General features: G+C 37.2%; 1 protein-coding gene across 1 annotated transcript in view; it reads right to left on the bottom strand.

Annotated features, from left to right (window-relative positions):
• The window catches only part of LOC103609223 (leucine-rich repeat and guanylate kinase domain-containing protein-like), a gene marked incomplete at its 5' end in the record, with an annotated part of 53,357 nt that overhangs the window by 7,678 nt on the left and 28,105 nt on the right, over positions 1-17,574 (bottom strand). The window contains 2 exons of the mRNA XM_008593580.1: positions 7,031-7,156; positions 9,061-9,149. Of these exons, the coding sequence (XP_008591802.1) occupies positions 7,031-7,156; positions 9,061-9,149 (215 nt within the window). The remainder of the gene's footprint in view (positions 1-7,030; positions 7,157-9,060; positions 9,150-17,574) is intronic.

The following is a 17,574-nucleotide window of genomic DNA, read 5'->3' as shown; positions in this document are numbered from 1 at the left end:
CACACCAAAAAAGATGTCTGAACTAATTGTTTTTCATTCATCATAGACCTTTCTGCATTTCTGGTGTTTGTCTCATATGTGTCTTATGTTTTCAGTTAGATTCTAAGCCTTACAGACAGTATAGCCACGTGGTTTAGCACCAAGACTAGAGCCTTTTGGCCTGGACTCTGCAACTTGTTAGCTATTCCCTTGGACAAGTCCCTTAACCCCATTAGTTAACTTGCCTCAGTTGTCACATCTTTTAAAATGGGGAAAATGACAGTATTTACCCTCATGGGGTGGTCGTTAGAAATTAATATGTGTGGTAAAATAGCATATGTCACATTCCCAGAACAGGAACTGGCACGTAGGAAGGGTTATAAAGATCTGCTGGCTTTGTCATTCTGCTCCTTATATCCCATGCACGTTCATGCTTTAGTTCAATAGTTTGGGGTTGACTTATCTTTACGCATTGTTTTTCTTCCCTTAAAATAAAGTTTACTAATTGTTTTTCATTATAAAAGTAAAACATATGCATTATACATTGACAATTTATAAAATACAGAAAAGTAGAAGGAAAAAGGGAAATTACACATAGTAAGCCACTACTACATTTTGACTTGTTTTATCTATACATAGTTTTACTTTTTCATTTTATGTTATTGTGTACATTTTCAGTGAACAATTTTATGTTATTTACTACTCTCTAATACCTGATGTTTAATGACCACATAACAGTCCATCCACTATATGGTCATACTTTATTTGACCATACCTTTATTTTTGGAAATTCAGGTTCTTTTCAAGTTCTCCTATTATAATGAATATCTTTGCTTTCTGTTATAATGAGTATAATGGTTTTCTACACTTTGAGTTATCTTATTAGTATCTGCTATGGTCTAAATGTTTGTGCCCATTCCCCCAACCCCACCCCAATTCCTATGTTGAAAACCTAACCCTCAAGGTGATGGTGTTAGGAGGTAGGGCCTTTGGCAGGTAATTAGGTCATGAAGGTAGAGCCCTCATAAATGGGATTATAAAAGAGACTCCAGAGAACTCCCTTGTCCCATCTACCATGTGAAGACAGAGCAAGAAGGCACCATCTACCAACCAGGAAGCAGGCACCAGACACCAAATCTGCCTGCACCTTGATCTTAGACACCCAGCCTCCAGAACTGTGAGGAGTAAACTTCTGTTGTTCCTAAGCTACTCAGTGAACGGTATTTTGTTATAGCAGCCTGAGTGGACTAAAATGGTACAATTCCCAAAAGTGGGATAACTGGGTCAATAGTAAATATATTTTTTAGAATTTTGTTGTAAATTTCCTAATTGCATTCCAAAAGATTGAAATTTTATCCCCCCAACAAAATCTGGGCCTTCCAGCAGTGTCTTTCACATTGCACTAATTTCTTTTCTTAGAGTTAAAAAAAATAAGGTTTGCTAATTCATCAAACAAAAAGTGACATATTGTTTGAAATTGCTTTCTAAGCAAGATTAAACATCATTTTTTATATTTGTTAGTTAGCTCCCCTCCACCCCTCTTTAGTGAACTGTTTATGTCTTCTCGTCACTTATCTGTTGAGGACCTTAGTGTTTTTCTTATCAACTTGTATTAGCTCTTTATACATTTAATGTTAACTCTTTTGTTGTTATTTTATATAGCTTGTTAAACAATTCCTTTTAAATTTGTTTTGGAACTAAAGAAACTTAGAATGTTTATATAATCAAAACATATTCATCTTTTCTTCTGTAATTTTTCTCCTATCTCCAAAAACTTTTCATTAACATTTTAATCAACCTACTATCTACATAGATTTAAAACTAAGTCAAATTATACAGAAGGGCTTATAATAAAAAACAACAATCCAAGCTCCATCTCTCCTAGTTTCACTCCTGAGAGCCAACAATTTTTAACCATATCTTTTTTTCAGATAGTTGAACAACAATCTTATTTATAAAGATATGTGTTACTGAATTTTATTGTCTTATCAGTTTTAAACATACCTGTTGGTAGATAGGGATTTCGGCTATGATAGGGAAGGATTTAACTCACTTTATAATACTCTCCCTAATATACCTCACCACATACAGTTCTATCAGTATTCTCAGTTCCTCCATCTATCAGATCTGCATCTTTATATACCATATTTAAAAACTTGCATTTCTTCTGTGGAGTATACTAACATTTATAAAGCAAATGTATTTCACAGGGCCTAACTTTTTAAAATTACACATAGAAATGTTAAGCTTGCGAAAGACAGAAAACTTTCCCCAGGCTAAAGTCTCTGTTGTAGATAAAGAATTGTAACACAGCAAAATTGCTGGCTCTAAGGGCATATGTCCTTGGTGCAGTGAAACCTAATGATTGTTACCATGACAATTATCTTACTGTTCTTTTTGTAACCACGTACGTTCCTTTTCTGTAACTTTCTGGCCTGGAGAATAAATACTGAGAGAGAACCCTAGTTCAGTGTTATTTCCCAAGGAATGCTTTTCCCTTGAGGGTTCCTGGGAATTAACCCCTTCAGGGACTCTCACTGCTCAGAAGAAATGGGCTTTGAGTAATCCTTTGCATCTCTGTCACCCAGGGAGAGGTGACATTCTTCTCCATCAACAACACATAATCACATTGACTCTCCATCTTCATCTCCTAAACTTTGTTATTAGAGGTCTTCTTTTCATGTCAAAGTTGATTATATTGTTTTGTATTTTTAGTCATGATTTTGCCAAAGATTGATTTAAAATGTGGAAAATTAATAATCACTCACTATAGAACCTAGAAGTTGGCTGTGATTTTACAAGGGTACTTCAAAAAGTTCACAGATTCATATTTTTAAATTCTGTTTTTCCACGAATTTTTTGAAGTATCCTCGTACTTTTTTTTCTTAAGAATTTTTTTTTTGGAAATGTATTGATTATACATATTTGTGGGTTACAGAGTTGAATATCAATATGTTTATATAATGTGTGATGATCAAATCAGGGTAATTATCATATTCATTGCAAAACTTAATCATTTCTTTGTGATGAGGACATTCGATCTCCTCTCTTCTAGCCATTTGATAACACTCAGTAAAATATTGTTAATTAGAGCTGCCTAGCTCCACTAAACATCCACAGAACTTCTTTTTCCTGTCTAGCTGCTATGTTTCCATTGATACCTATCCCAGCAAAGAAGTACGTTTCTAGGATCAAGTTCAAGCTGAACTCTGCTTGTTCACACTCCACATCTAACTTAGGTTTATATCTGGCAGTAGCAAAGGCTGATGCAATTGGTCTATACAAGATAAAGCCTGCCATTTAGTGAGGGTATCTGTGTCTACTAGGATGGAAGGTGACATGTCCAATGTGCGGCCTCTCACACTGTCTGTATTATGTTTGAATAGCAAGCAGAGGCTGCAGCACTTGGGTGTTCTTGGGAATCCAAAACCAGATCTCCTGGAAAGCCCCTATACTGCTGAGCACACACACTTTCCTATCACTAGGACCTGAGCTTCCTATCGCCCATAGCCAGGGTTAGGTGGCACCAATATTCCCAGGCAGAAATAGTCTGGGAAGGGGCAATCTCTCTGCACCCAGGGGTTCTGCTTCCAAGTGTTGGTTACTTGTTATCAACTGGTAGAAAAGTCTAATTGCTTGCCTAAAGGAGGAGGTCCATCTTACCATCTCGGGCTGAGTTCTTTTTGTTGGAAAACAGCTTTTAGAATCCCCTCAAAGACTGCTAGGCCCCCTTTGGCACTCACACTGCCAGGAGACCTTGTTTCCCAATCTCTTGCTCCCACAGAAGGTAAGTGAGCTTGTCCAAGAAGAAGCACTTGCTAGAAAAGTGTAAACTGAAACCAGTATTGCCAACATCTGGATTTTCCAGTGAATGAACAAGTCTTTCTTCTACCTCTTGCAGTGGAAAAGTGCTATTATTAACTCATGCATGGGATCTTCTCTTGAGATTTATATCTAGACTAAGTCTTTTTCCCCTAAATGTAGCCTTAGATGCATTTATGTTTTATGGGCTAGATCTTTAATTGCAAATGATAGAAACATAAAGATGTTCTTCCTTCTTTTAGTGAAAAACATAATAATCCAGTGTTATATACGTATAGTATATACACACACTCACAAATCCACACACGCACGCACCCACACACACACACACCATGAGGGTACCTCAAAAAGTCATGGAAAAATAGAATTAAAAGATAATACAATTTTCCACGAACTTTTTGAAGACCCCTCTTATAGTATATAAATACAGTATGTTAAAGGAAACACAAAATGAAAATGACAAAAATGTCACTGAATTTTTAATACATATTGTATTAGTTTGCTAGGGCTGCTGTAACAAAGTACCATGAACTGAGTGGCTTAAACAACAGAAATTCATTGCCTCACAGTTCTGGAAGCTGGAAATCCTAAATCAAGGTATCAGCAGCGTTGGTTCCTTGGGGGCTGTGAGGGAAAATTGTTCCAAGCCTCTCCCCTAGCTTCTGGAGGTTTAGAATTAGGGGCCCACACTACTTCGGTGTGACATTATCTTAATTAATTATCCCTGCAACGATCCTTTTCCAAATAAAGTCATATTTTGAGGTACCGAGGGTTAGGATTCCATATTAATTTGGGGGGTTGGAGCGGCAGTAGAGGGAGACATAGTTCAACCCATAGACATATGTTTTGGTTCCTTATTTTTGGAAAAAAAATACGTCCGCATTTAAAACACACACCACAAAAAGGATCACAGAGCAAGTTCTGCCTTTCAACAGTTACTCTTCCTTTGCACCAAAGTATTAAATGAATATGCTCTGAAAGCCAGAAGGAAGAAAGTGGTGGAGTTGAAAGACATGTGTATTATCACATGTAAAGTGGCAGACTTGAGTGACAGGCCTGACCCTTTCACCATGGGAACAGATGACTCCAGCCCACTGCAGCCTATTAGGCATTTTGTTTTCTCTTCCTCACTGTATTCCCATCAGCCTACCTTACTTTACTAAAAATCCAGAGCTCAGACAAATCCTCAGAGAGCTACAGTTTCAACATTGTTACAGAAAGCTAATTAGCTAATTATAATGCTAGAGTCTACAGTATCACAACAATAAAACTGAGAAATGAAGGAAAGGATTGCTCATCTTTTAAACTGCCATTCTCATTATGACACATCACCCTTATAAAATATCCCTTTGCTGCAGTGGACTTTTAAAAAACTTTTACAGTATCACAACAATAAAACTGAGAAATGAAGGAAAGGATTGCTCATCTTTTAAACTGCCATCCTCATTATGACACATCACCCTTATAAAATATCCCTTTGCTGCAGTGGACTTTTAAAAAAACTTTTTAAAATTATGTTAATATTTCAAAAATGATGAAAATGTTCACTGTTCAAAATATGGAGGAAGAATGAAAAAATAAATAAAAATTGGCCACCGTCCCTCACTAGAAAATAATAATATACTATTTTTGGTATACATCTTTTCAATGTTTTTCCTATTTTTATTGAATATTTTATCAAATTCTCATGGATTTTTAATAGTTTTTTAGTATATATGAATAAAATACATATCTTGTGCAGACACTGTAGATGTAACAGAAAAAAGATAAAGAAGAAAATTTAAATAACTGGTAATTCTAGAGGAATAGCCACTGTTAACATTTTGGTGTACTTTCTTTTGGTCACATTTCTTATCTTTATGTGGCCAAGCATTGGGACACCCCAGAGAGACTGCCATACCCACAGACCCCTCCTTTAAGAGTCCTTTACTTGGTTCTCTGTCACTGGTCTGGAAGATTAGCCAACCCAGAAGATTGGCTAAAGAATGGAGGCCTGACATAGGGGCAGCCAATCTATTGACCAGCCTGTCACCTATGAGCCCTGGAGCTGTCTACCCAAAAGGGGAACCCTGTGGCAGGTGGTGATTGACCAAACCAGTCAGATCTTTGCTTGGGAAGATCATATTCAAAACCTACGGAGACGTAGTCAATTGTAGTGGCAGAAGCAACTGAAAGGGAAACAGAACGTAGTAGAAGGCCCACAAAAGCAAAGCACTAAAATCAGTGGTGAAGGGTGTGTTGTGGTCTACACAGGGTCCTCAACCTACGCATATTCAGCTTTTGAACTACATATTAACATATTAAACACTGGGACCCTGAAATGGCCTTTTATATGTTGGACATCAGTTGGTAAACATGTTGAAATATGAGTGCTCTTCTAAAAGTTCATGGAAAGATTTGTATTATATGTTATTCAACTTTCCCACAAACTTTTTGAAGTATCCTCATATAGTATTGTACTAATCAGAGATGTTGGTTGCAAATTGCAGACACCAACTCTGGCTAATTTGAATATTAAAAAGGGAGTCATTAGAAGGCTATTGGATAGTTTGTAGAATTAATGGAAACTAGAGGGCCGGCCCGGTGGCGCACTGCTACAGTGCACCGCTTGGGAAGTGCGACGGCGCTCCCGCCGAGGGTTCGGATCCCACATACAGACCGGCCGCTCACTGGCTGAGCAAGGAGCGGGGGCAACGCCGAGGGTTGCGATCCTGTTGCCGGTCCCGGTCCAGTACGGGCGCGACACTGAGGGTTGCGATCCATTGCCACTCACGAAAAAAGACAAAAAAAAAAAAAAAAGAAAGAAACTAGAGAACCAGGTTTAAAAACTGGGCAGGAACCAAGGTTAGCTAGGAGCCAAGAACACAGCTGTGTCGCAATACAAGAAGGGACTGGTAGAACATCATTGCCTGAGCTATCGCAATGGATGCTTGGGCCAATTCTTGGGATTTTGGTTTTTCTGACATTGATAACTTGAATAATCTCTAACTTCCTTCACCTTTGTGTCACTCTCTCAAGATTCAAAGTCCCAGATAGAAGTTTTCAACTGTGTGAGCCTAGGTTATATATGCCAGTGCCCTCCCTAGAGGTCAGGGGCTACTCCCTTCAAATTCCATAGTGGGAGGTGGGGTCCTGCTTCCCAGTTGTAGGATTTCTCTAAAACCTAGGAATGATTTTAACTAGCCACCAGAAAATAACCAATTCCATCCAACAAAACTCCTCAACTCACCTCTTTTCAGGATATGGTCCAAAGGGAGGTTTAAAATAATCTTCACAAAGCTCAAAATTTTTCTGTAGTTCTTCGAAAGCTGTAAAATAGTTTAAGTCATTGATGATGGGCGCTGGTACTGGACCCCTGAAATTGGAAATTAAAAAAAAAAATCCAAAGGATTTTGTAATTGATAAGAAGCATACACACATATAATACCTAAATACTGACCATTATATTCCACATAAATGCAAATGCCAATAAGATTTATTTGAAATCATGTATCCACTCAAAAACACTCACCTTAGAGCTTGTTTTAGTCAGTGGCGTCATTACATTGTAGTTTGAAGATAAGCAAATTTGCATTATTGTGAATATTCCTTATTCATTAGAATCGGCAAATTATCTGCCTTGTGACTTGTATGTATTCTACTGTAGATCCTAGTCCATTTGTTAGGCAAGGTCTAGCAATATATCAACTACTATAAAAATAGAAACAGATGTTTTCCCATTTTGTTTATAATCTAGTGGCTTGAAATGGTACCTGGGTAAAATATTGCTATAAATTCTAATATACTCTCAGCTAAACTCTAGTATAAAATATTCTCTTTTAAAATCTATTCATCTATACATACACACAGACACGTGCTAGCTTGTCTCCTCAGAGTGACTTGAAAGGTGTAGAATCGTTAACCATTTTTGGTGAATATACCCCGCTGCTATTCCCCTCAGACTTTTAGAGCTGCTATCTGCAAAGCAGCCCAGCTGCACATAAATGCAAGCAGACTCAAAGCACCTACTTGCCCTTGTGATCTTCTTTTGGAGATCATATTTAAAACTACTTAGTTTCTCTGTCCATGGTGATTGAATAGGCATGGCACTCTGCTGGTGAGTGGTCACCCACAACCCAGCTGCAGCAGCTCTGGGGGACAATGTCTATCTCCTGATCACTACCCTCCCAACACCCCAATAAAACTTTGCCTATACCATGCAGATTGTCTTTTGAAACAGACTATCCAAAGATAGCCCACCGACATGGAGAAAACTAATCACAATTTTTTGATATGGTACCAGACAAATAGACAAAAAACTTAAGTTTGATTTATGTTGATTAAAGATTCTCCACAGATAGCTTAAAATGACAGATAATAAAAACAACTAAAATTGAAAAAAATATTAAATGGCTTCTTACATTTTGCTTCCTTGAATTATTGAATTTTGAACTTTACTAAAAAGTGCTTTAAAATGCTGTAATTAAGATTTTGTCAGTGCTTTTAGAAACTTTCTGAAAACAGAAGCAGACTTCTGCATTTTATTATTTAAGTATTCTAAAAGGTCAAATGGAAAGGAGAATTCCAAACACTGAAACCTGTAATATTAATGAGAAAATAACATGCAAACACTCCATAACCATTCTATGATCTGGTTATTCATTTTGAGTAAAACTTAAAGATTAAATGTCTCTCTTCATGTGATTATGATTATTACATTATATCATATATATCATATCATATCATATCATATCATATATAATGATTACTATGGCCACTAACATCTATGAAGTCCTTATTATATGGCAGGCACTAACTGAAACATTTCATACTAAGAACTACAAATTTATTATAAATATACAATGAGCAATAAATGTGCAATGGTCCCCATCGTCATGGAATTTCCAGTCTAAAAGAGACATTAAACAAATGATCCCACAAATAATTACCATTGTTTTGAGAGTGACAGACACATACCAGGTACTCAACAGGATATAATTAACCTTCAGTCATGAACAGCCTTGGTGAAGGCTGATACTTATATTCAAACACCACCAGAAATATCATGCTTTGCAGTCTGCAAAAGAAATCATCAGTTTCCAGTGCCTTTTTAAAAAATATATAAGTGAAAAGGAAATACAACTTCTAGCATTGGCTTTACTACTGAATCGCTGGGTCTATTTTAGTAGAGGTCTCTGTTTAGGATTCCTATGGTAAATGTAGGCACTAGAAAATCAATCTCAAGTTGCTCAGATATAAATAAATGTGGTAAATTGTTACCTTTGAAATAGGAGTGTGTGATCAGGGGGTATCTTTCCCATTAGGGCTTGCCGGGCTGTCTCATGCTGTTTGTGCATAGATTCTCTTTCCTAGGCAAGAAATACGATCCAAAAGTTATATTAATGTTAAATATATGTCCGATGACTAAAGTAGCTATATTCATTCTCTTCTTACTAGAGATTGACAAACATATGGAAAGAAAAAGGGAAAAAAAGACAGGCATGGAAAACAATGATATTTTCAGCGGAAAGAAAATAACAGACTTTATAAATTAAATCAAAATATTTAATAAAGACTGTAAGTTAATTTATAAACTGTATTTGCCATCTAAATAATAATGTGGTAATTTTTATTAACACTTCATGTTTGAATCTTTAATTTTTCTAATGAGATTATAAAATTCTCAAAGGTAAAGGTTATTATTGCCTTTTTAGTCTTCCCAGATTTTAGTACATAACTGGGTTGTAGCATAGCTTTTGGATCTTCTGGGATCCCCACATAAAAACAGACATAGCAATAGCAAGCAAAGAGCAAAACTAAAAAAAAAACATTTACAACAACACTATAAGACAAGGTATCCCCTCAAACCCTAAAATACAGGTGGGGCTCTAATAGCCACAACAGCTGCATGGTATCAGTGTCTATGCAAGAGGAAGTTGAGGTCAGCAACATGGTGACTGAAACACCAAGAACAGAAGCTGCCAAGATAGCTAAAAAATATTCCCTGGAAATCAAAGCAGAACAACTTGAAAACCAAAGCAGAAACATAGGAGTTGTTCCTACTCTAATAGTGGGTGGGTATAAGAGGTCCATAGTAAGTTCTAAAGGAGCTGGATCAACTGTGAATTCTTGAAGCTGACCCACTGGAGCTCCCTTCTGAGATAGGCCCCACACTAAGAAAAGCTGATAGAAGTGGAACAGAAATTTACTAGGACAGAATCAACAGAGACAAAGAATAGAGAATGTCGACACCAAAGAGACAGAAGGGACAGAGGGGTGTGGAAACAGAGCCAGGAAATCTCAGGAAGGAAGCTGCTATGTATTTTAATGCTATTTGAAGGAAACATGTTTCCTTCTAAAAGTATGAGAAAACTAATTTCACGTAAAAATGAGCAACAGAAAGTACCTGGTCAAATTCCATACAAAGTTATTATAAGGAAAAAGAGAAAAAAAGAGCAGAATAACACCCCTACAGACAATGAAAGCTTGCATATAAAACAGATAAAATCTTTAATTTATTATTTCAAGATAAACTTAAAGATCTTAAGAAAATGACAAAGAACATTAAGGAATAAATAAATCACAATTTAAAAAAACTCATAAATGAGGTGGCAGAACTCAGGGAAGAACTGGAAATGTAAGAAAAAATCACTTCAGAAATGAAAACTACGTCAGAAGAAACACAACAGTGAATAAACACAACAAATAATGGATTAAAAGACAGAAAAAGAGTGAAGGAAATTTTTTTAAATCAAAAAGAAATGAAGAAAGAGGTAAAAAAGGATTCAAGACATAAATGACAAATGTTTAATATAGGCAAAGAAGATGCAACATACAAACAGTAAGAGTCCTTGACAAAAATAAACAAAACAAGGAAGGAAATGGGAAACATTATTAAAAACTATAAATTCAAGTATAAAGTATAACATGTAACAGACTGTTATCAACATACAGGAAATCTTGTTCCCACATCCCTTTGTGTATCTGGGAAAGAATTAGCTTAGACAACAAAACAACTAGAGAGATATTGACCTATGCTGTAGTGATGAGTATTAAATATGTACGTATTTGAGAACTAAGACAAAATGAGAGTAAAAAAGGAGAGAGTATATAATGACTATGTACTCTGATAGCGTAGCTAGAATATAACCACAAATAATGGTGGGAGAACATTTGCAGAAACGTTTTTTAACTGTTTTCAGTTTTCAGTGCTGGTAGTATCAGTGTTGTTATCCCAAAACTGTTCTGTGTGCAATATAGGAAAGAGCAAATGAGTGACTGAATGGCACACTGTAATTCTATCATCATGTATGTCTTCAAGAATCAAGATTCTTGGGCTGGCCCAGTGGCGCACTGGAGTGCGCGCCGCTTGGGAGCACAGTGGTGCTCCCGCCGAGGGTTCAGATCCCATGTGGAGACCGGTTCCCGCTCACTGGCTGAGCGCGGTGTGGGCGCAACACCAAGGGTTGCGATCCCGTTACCGGTCAGTAAAAAAGAAAAAAAAAAGAATCAAGATTCTTAGTGTGAAAAAAAGAAAATTATGTAATAGAGAAGTTAAATAAAAATCCTGAAGTCCTGAACTTGAATTGGAAATATTAACTTGAACTCATGAAATGCTTCATCTATCCACATACACACAAAAAGCCCAGAAACAATGACCACCCCAATACCAATGAACATCCCTAGTAACCACAATGCAGTCATGCACTACCGCCTCTCAAAGAAACCAAGACTTCTCAGAAAAAAGACTGATTCCAGGTCTGGGACAGGTAAAGTACAAGAAAGCATGGAATATTTTGTCATACCAGACAGCAAGATGGCTGTCAAAGACTTCATGGCTCATGTTAAAGGAACACAGGAGGCAACTTGAAGAGGTTCCCACTCGCTAAAGGTAGGATAATTTGAGTTTCAGTAAGGATGAAAAATGCAGTGGGTGACATCCTTCACATATGTTTGAGCCAAGATCCTGATGAAAATAAATGACAATTTAAAAATTAATTGTTCACCGTCAGAGAATAATAGGAAATCAATTAATTATCTTGAAAAAAAGCATTTAGACTGCTGATGCTGTATGAACTGTACCACTTGGCTACCAAGTTAAAAAGTGAAAAAGAGCATCTCTTTATAGAATTATTTCAGCTAATAAATGAAAATAAAACAATAGAATTATAAAATTATCATCTTTCAATCCCGAGCATATTAATGAAACTAGATGTTGAGAAACAAGAGCTACTGACATCACCGAAAGCGAAAACCAGATATCAACTGCCCTTTAATGAAAGAACATAACACCACTTGTTTTGCTAAAGGTACAGACCCTGAGCCTGAACAAACTTCTGGATCCAGCTGCCAATTTGCAGGAAATTTGGGGACAGGGGAACGTGATGAATGGCCCCATAAGCATGCAAGCAGCAAAAACCCAAAAGTGTGGGAAACCCTACAGATCCAATAGAGTTCTTAAAAAGGTAATCTGTAAGGAAAAGAAAGAGATGGATGGGGAACATATAGATTAGAAATTGCTTAAAAGATATACCATAAAAAAACAGACAAGGCCAAACTAGAATCTACATGTACACACCTTCACTATAAAACCAAAAAGGAGTAAGAAATATAAGGAACTGATTATGATAAAAATCAGGGTGGTGGTTACCTTCAGAGGGACAGAGAAGAGGGTGTGCCACACAGAGGTGCTTCTGGAGTGACTGGCAAAGTTCCATGTCTCAACCCAGGAACGGTTACAAGGGTGTTTGCCTTATAATGAACTATACATTTGTTTTATGTCATTTTTATTTTATGATATTTTATTTTTTTATTTTTTATTATTATTATTTTTTTCCTTTTTGTCTTTTTTTCGTGACCGGCAACGGATCGCAACCCTCAGTGTCGCGCCCATACCAGACCAGGACCGGCCACGGGATCGCAACCCTCGGCGTTGCTCCCGCCCCTCGCTCAGCCAGTGAGCGGCCGGTCTGTATGTGGGATCCGAACCCTCGGCGGGAGCGCCACCATGCTTCCCAAGCGGCGCACTATAGCAGTGCGCCACCGGGCCGGCCCTATTTTATGATATTTTAAAAGGTTAAGAGAATAAATTGTATCATGATAACATAGAACTTGAATAATACATGGGGCAGAAGATTGGAACTTAAGGAAAAATGAGAATGTCACTGTGCTTCTTATCTATAAATATCTTATTATTGAAAATATGCAATATCTTACTATGCTCATAACATTTGCCCTAGCATTGCCTTGTTTTAGTGGATAAAAATATAATAATAACACTTACTGAGCACTTCTTATATGCCAGGAAGTTTACATCAATTAACTCCTTTAAACTTTTTTTTTTTTTCCCCTGACCGGTAAGGGGATCGCAACCCTCGGCATGGTGTGGTCAGCACCACGCTCAGCCAATGAGTGCACCAGCCATCCCTATATAGGATCCAAACCCGCGGCCTCGGCGCTACCAGCACCACACTCTCCCGAGTGAGCCACGGAGCCGGCCTTATTCCTGTAATCTTTTTAGCAGCCTAGGACTTGATCACTATTATTATCTCTACAGATAAGAAAACTAAAACTCAGAGAAGATATGTGACTTCCCCAAGTGACAGTGCTCTAAACTCTAATGCCTTCTATTCCTTCATTCATTCGAGTATTAACTGAACACCTACTATGTGCCTTGCATTGTACTAGGTATCATGGGATAACAAAGATTCTTGCCTTTGGAGAGTTTATACTCTAACAGGGGGAGACCAACAAAAAATAAAATAAATAAGTAAATAATCTAATATGTTAGAGGGTGATATGAGTTTTAGGAAAAAAAAAAGAAAAGAAAAAGTAGAGCAGGGAAAACAGAGTAGGGAGGACGAAGGCAGGGCACAGAACAGGAGATGCAGGTTGTGTTACTAATTAGGGTGTCAGGGCAGACAGCATTGAGGTGATGAAATCTGAGTCAAGATTTGAAGAAGTCAGGGAGTTAGCCCTGTGACTATCTGGGGGAAGATTGTTCCAGAAAGAATAAACTGTTAGAGGAAGCTGGTTGGCTCAACTGGTTAGAGTGCAGTGTTATAACACCAAGGTCAAGGGTTCAGATCTCCACATGGCAGCTGCCAAAAAAAAAAAAAGGAAGGAAGGAAGTAAAGAGACTGCTAGTGCAATGGTCCTAAGGCTGGAGCGCTGGTGCGTTAGAGGCACAGTAAGTCCACTGGCATCAGTGGAGCTGAGGTAGGGAGAGGCACAACAGGAATGAGATCAGAGACACCAAGGGGACCAGATCCTGCAGGGCTTCGCCGGAAACAGAAGGACACTGAGTGACATGGAAAACAACTGCAGGTATCCAAGCAGAAGGGACACCAACTGTTCCATCTTCTGTGTTTGTGAACAGTCTATAGGGGCAAGGGTAGTTGCAGGGAGACCAGTTAGGAGGTTACTGCAGGGATCCAGATGACAGACGATGGCAGGGCAGACCAGGATAGGAGCTGTGCAGGTGGAGAGAAGTGGTCAGATTCCAGCTGTAATTTGAAGGTAGGGCCAAAGAAATTTCCTAATAGACTGGATATTGGGGTGGGAGAGAAAGGAGCACAAAGTTTTTGCTCTGATAACTGAAAATATGAAGTTTATCTCAAATAAGGTGGAGAATGCAGGCTGAAGGCAAAGATCAGGATTTCAGTTTTGGAGGAAGTGAGTATAGACAAGGAAAGGAAGGAAAGAGAAGGGAAAAGGAGAGAAGGGAAGGGAAAGGAAAGAAAGAGATGGACTAAGAACTGAGCCCCGAGCTCCAGTGTTAAAAAGTTGAAGAGAAAAGAAAGGAAACTGAGAAGAATCAACCAAGGAGATAGGAGGAAAATCAAGATTTAATTAAATGTCTCAGATGAGAAATCTATTTCTATAAGAACAAATCTTTCATAAGAAGGAGTACGGTGCTAATTTTAGGAAGAATAGAGATACAGCAAAATGGTTATAGACTCAACTCCCTGCCCACCCACCCGTTGGAAACAACACTGGTAGGAGGCAGCAAAGGAAAAGTTTGGAGAAAGAGTTTCGATACATCACACTCATTCATCCATCATTCCTTTTCCTTTTATTTATTCATTAAGTCGTTCAGCAAGTATTTATAGAAGCCAGGCAGAAGGTCAGATGCTGGGAAACCATCTATGAACAAGGCAGAGTATCTCGTCTCAAGAAGTCCAGTGCATGAGACAGCCAAGGGATTGGGAACTTGCAGTAGATTAGTGCTAATCTGGGGGTAATATAATGACTAGAAAATGGGGATATTGAAAATTGGCCTCGTGAAGAGCTGTAGAACATCTTTGAGGTGCTAATCTATGCCCCTGTGAATATAACTGAAGCTTTTTTATGACAAAGGAAATACTGAAAGTGAAATAATGAAGAGCCATGAGGAGCCTGAGTTCAAGTCACATACGAAGAACAGAGGCTGAGATGTTTACATTACTGTACATATCTCATTATACGAATATTCAAAAATTTCTTTAGTCACTCTACCACTGATGAACATTTCACTTTGCAGTATAGGACTACTGTCAACTGCACTACCATGAACATTCTTGCACATATCTTTTATTCCACATGGACTCTCATTTCTATGGGGTATATACTCAGGGATACCACAACTGAGGCTTACGGTATGTGTATATTCAACTTTGGTAAATAATGCCCAGTGATTTTCCAAAGTGTACCGGTTTAACCTCAGTTGTCTTATAAGAATTTCCACTGCGTCATATTAACAGTCTTTATAATTTCAGCACTTTTAGTTTATGTGTAGTGGTGTCTCATTGTGGTTATAATTTGCATTTTCCCTATAAATAATGAGGTTATATATCTCTCTTCATATGATTATTGGCTACCTGGATATTAACTTTTGGGAAGAGATTTTCCCATGGGTTACCTGTTTTTTTGTAGGAGTTCTTTATATATTCTGGATACAAACACTTTGTCTGTTACACTTATTGCAAATATCTTCTCCCTGTCTGTGGTTTGCCTTTTTTTTTTTCCTCTTTAATGATTTTTTTTTTTGATTAACAGAAGTTTTTTATTTTCATGTACTGCAGTGTTTCAAGTTTTTCCTTTATAATTAGTGCTTTTTATGTTACATTTAAGAAATCTTTCCCCATCTCAAGGTCATAAAAACATTATCTTTTACATAATTATCTTACATTATCTTTTAGAAGTATCATTGTTTTACCTTTCACATTTATACAGTCAATCCTCCTTAATTTAATTTTTGTTTATGGTGTGAAACTAGGGTTAATTTAACTTTCTCTCTATTGATATCCAATTGATGCTTTCCTACTGCTCAGCGGTGTCACCCTTTTCATAAACCAACTTTCCATGTGTGAATGTCTATTTCTGGGCTCTTATTCAGCTTATTAGGCTATCGTTGTGGTGATACCAGCATTTCCATATAAATATTAAAATAAACCTATCGATTTCCACCAAAAAAAAATTGGGATTTTTGACTGGATTGCATTGAATCTACAGATGTATTTGGAGAGAGCTGACATTTGTACAATATGGAGTCATAAAAACATAAAGAATCCTTTCACTTATTTAGGTCTTCAGTTTTCCTAAATATGTTTTACATTTTTCTATGTAGAGGAATTTCACCTCTTTTATTCTTAACTATTTGACTTTTTGGTTGCTATTGAACATATATTTAAAATTGCCAGTATTATACAGAAATCCAGTTTCTTTTTGTATACTGACACTGTATCAAATAAGCTTGTCAAATGCACTTATCAACTATTTCCAAACTTTATACCATTTATTTCTTGTTCATGATTTATTGCACTGGCTAGGACCTTGATACAATGTTGAATTATTTATTTATTATTCCATGCACTCCCCCAATTAGATTAAAAGCTACACATTTCTTAATCTTCTTTAAGGGTCATTCTAGAGATTAAAGTGTGTGTCCTTGACTTACCAAAGTCTGAAAGTCTAATATAAATTATTACAATTATCCTATTTCTGAACTTCAGATGCAAGGATTCTAGAACACTGTATCTCCATTTACACCTTTCTTGACTTACTATAATTGTTGTACATTTATTTTTTATATTTTAAATTTATAATTTTAATTCAATACATATTTAAGGAAAGTCATTAGTGTTTTATATGTCAACATTCCTTTAGATTTACTCACATATTTACTCTTCCTCTTGCTCTTCATTTTTTTTTCCTGTATCTCTGGCCTTTTTTTGTCTTAGATCGTTTTCATTCTGACTAAATTAAATATTCTAGTGTTGCCTGACAAATTCTCTATTCCCTTGTCTGGAAATATCTTTAATTCACCTTAATTTTTGAAGGATATTCCCACTGAGTACAAAATTCGAGTTTGGCAATAATTTTCTTGTATCACTTTAAAGATATTCTTCTGTCTTCTTGCTTCCATGATTTCTTACGGACAGTCGGCTGTCAACCTAATGGTAACTATTTTGAAAGTAATCTTTTCCCCCTCTGACTGCTCTTTAAATTGTTTTCCTTTGTCTTTATTTTTACTACAATATGATTTCCAAACAAATGTGTATCAAAGTTGGGCTTTTACAGGGTCGGCCCAGTGGCGCACTGGAAAGTGCGCCGCTTGGGAGTGCGGTGGCACTCCCGCCGAGGGTTCGGATCCCATGTGGAGACCGGTTCCCGCTCACTGGCTGAGCGTGGTGCGGGCGCAACACCGAGGGTTACGATCCCGTTACTGGTCAGTAAAAAAGACAAAAAAGGAAAAAAAAAAAGTTGGGCTTTTACAAATTGCCAACAGACACATGAAAAAAATGCTCAACATCA

Source organism: Galeopterus variegatus, unplaced genomic scaffold, assembly GCF_000696425.1.
Source record: "Galeopterus variegatus unplaced genomic scaffold, G_variegatus-3.0.2 Scaffold9364, whole genome shotgun sequence".
Classification (NCBI taxonomy): Eukaryota; Metazoa; Chordata; class Mammalia; order Dermoptera; family Cynocephalidae; genus Galeopterus; species Galeopterus variegatus.
This window is presented reverse-complemented; position numbering and strand designations above follow the sequence as displayed.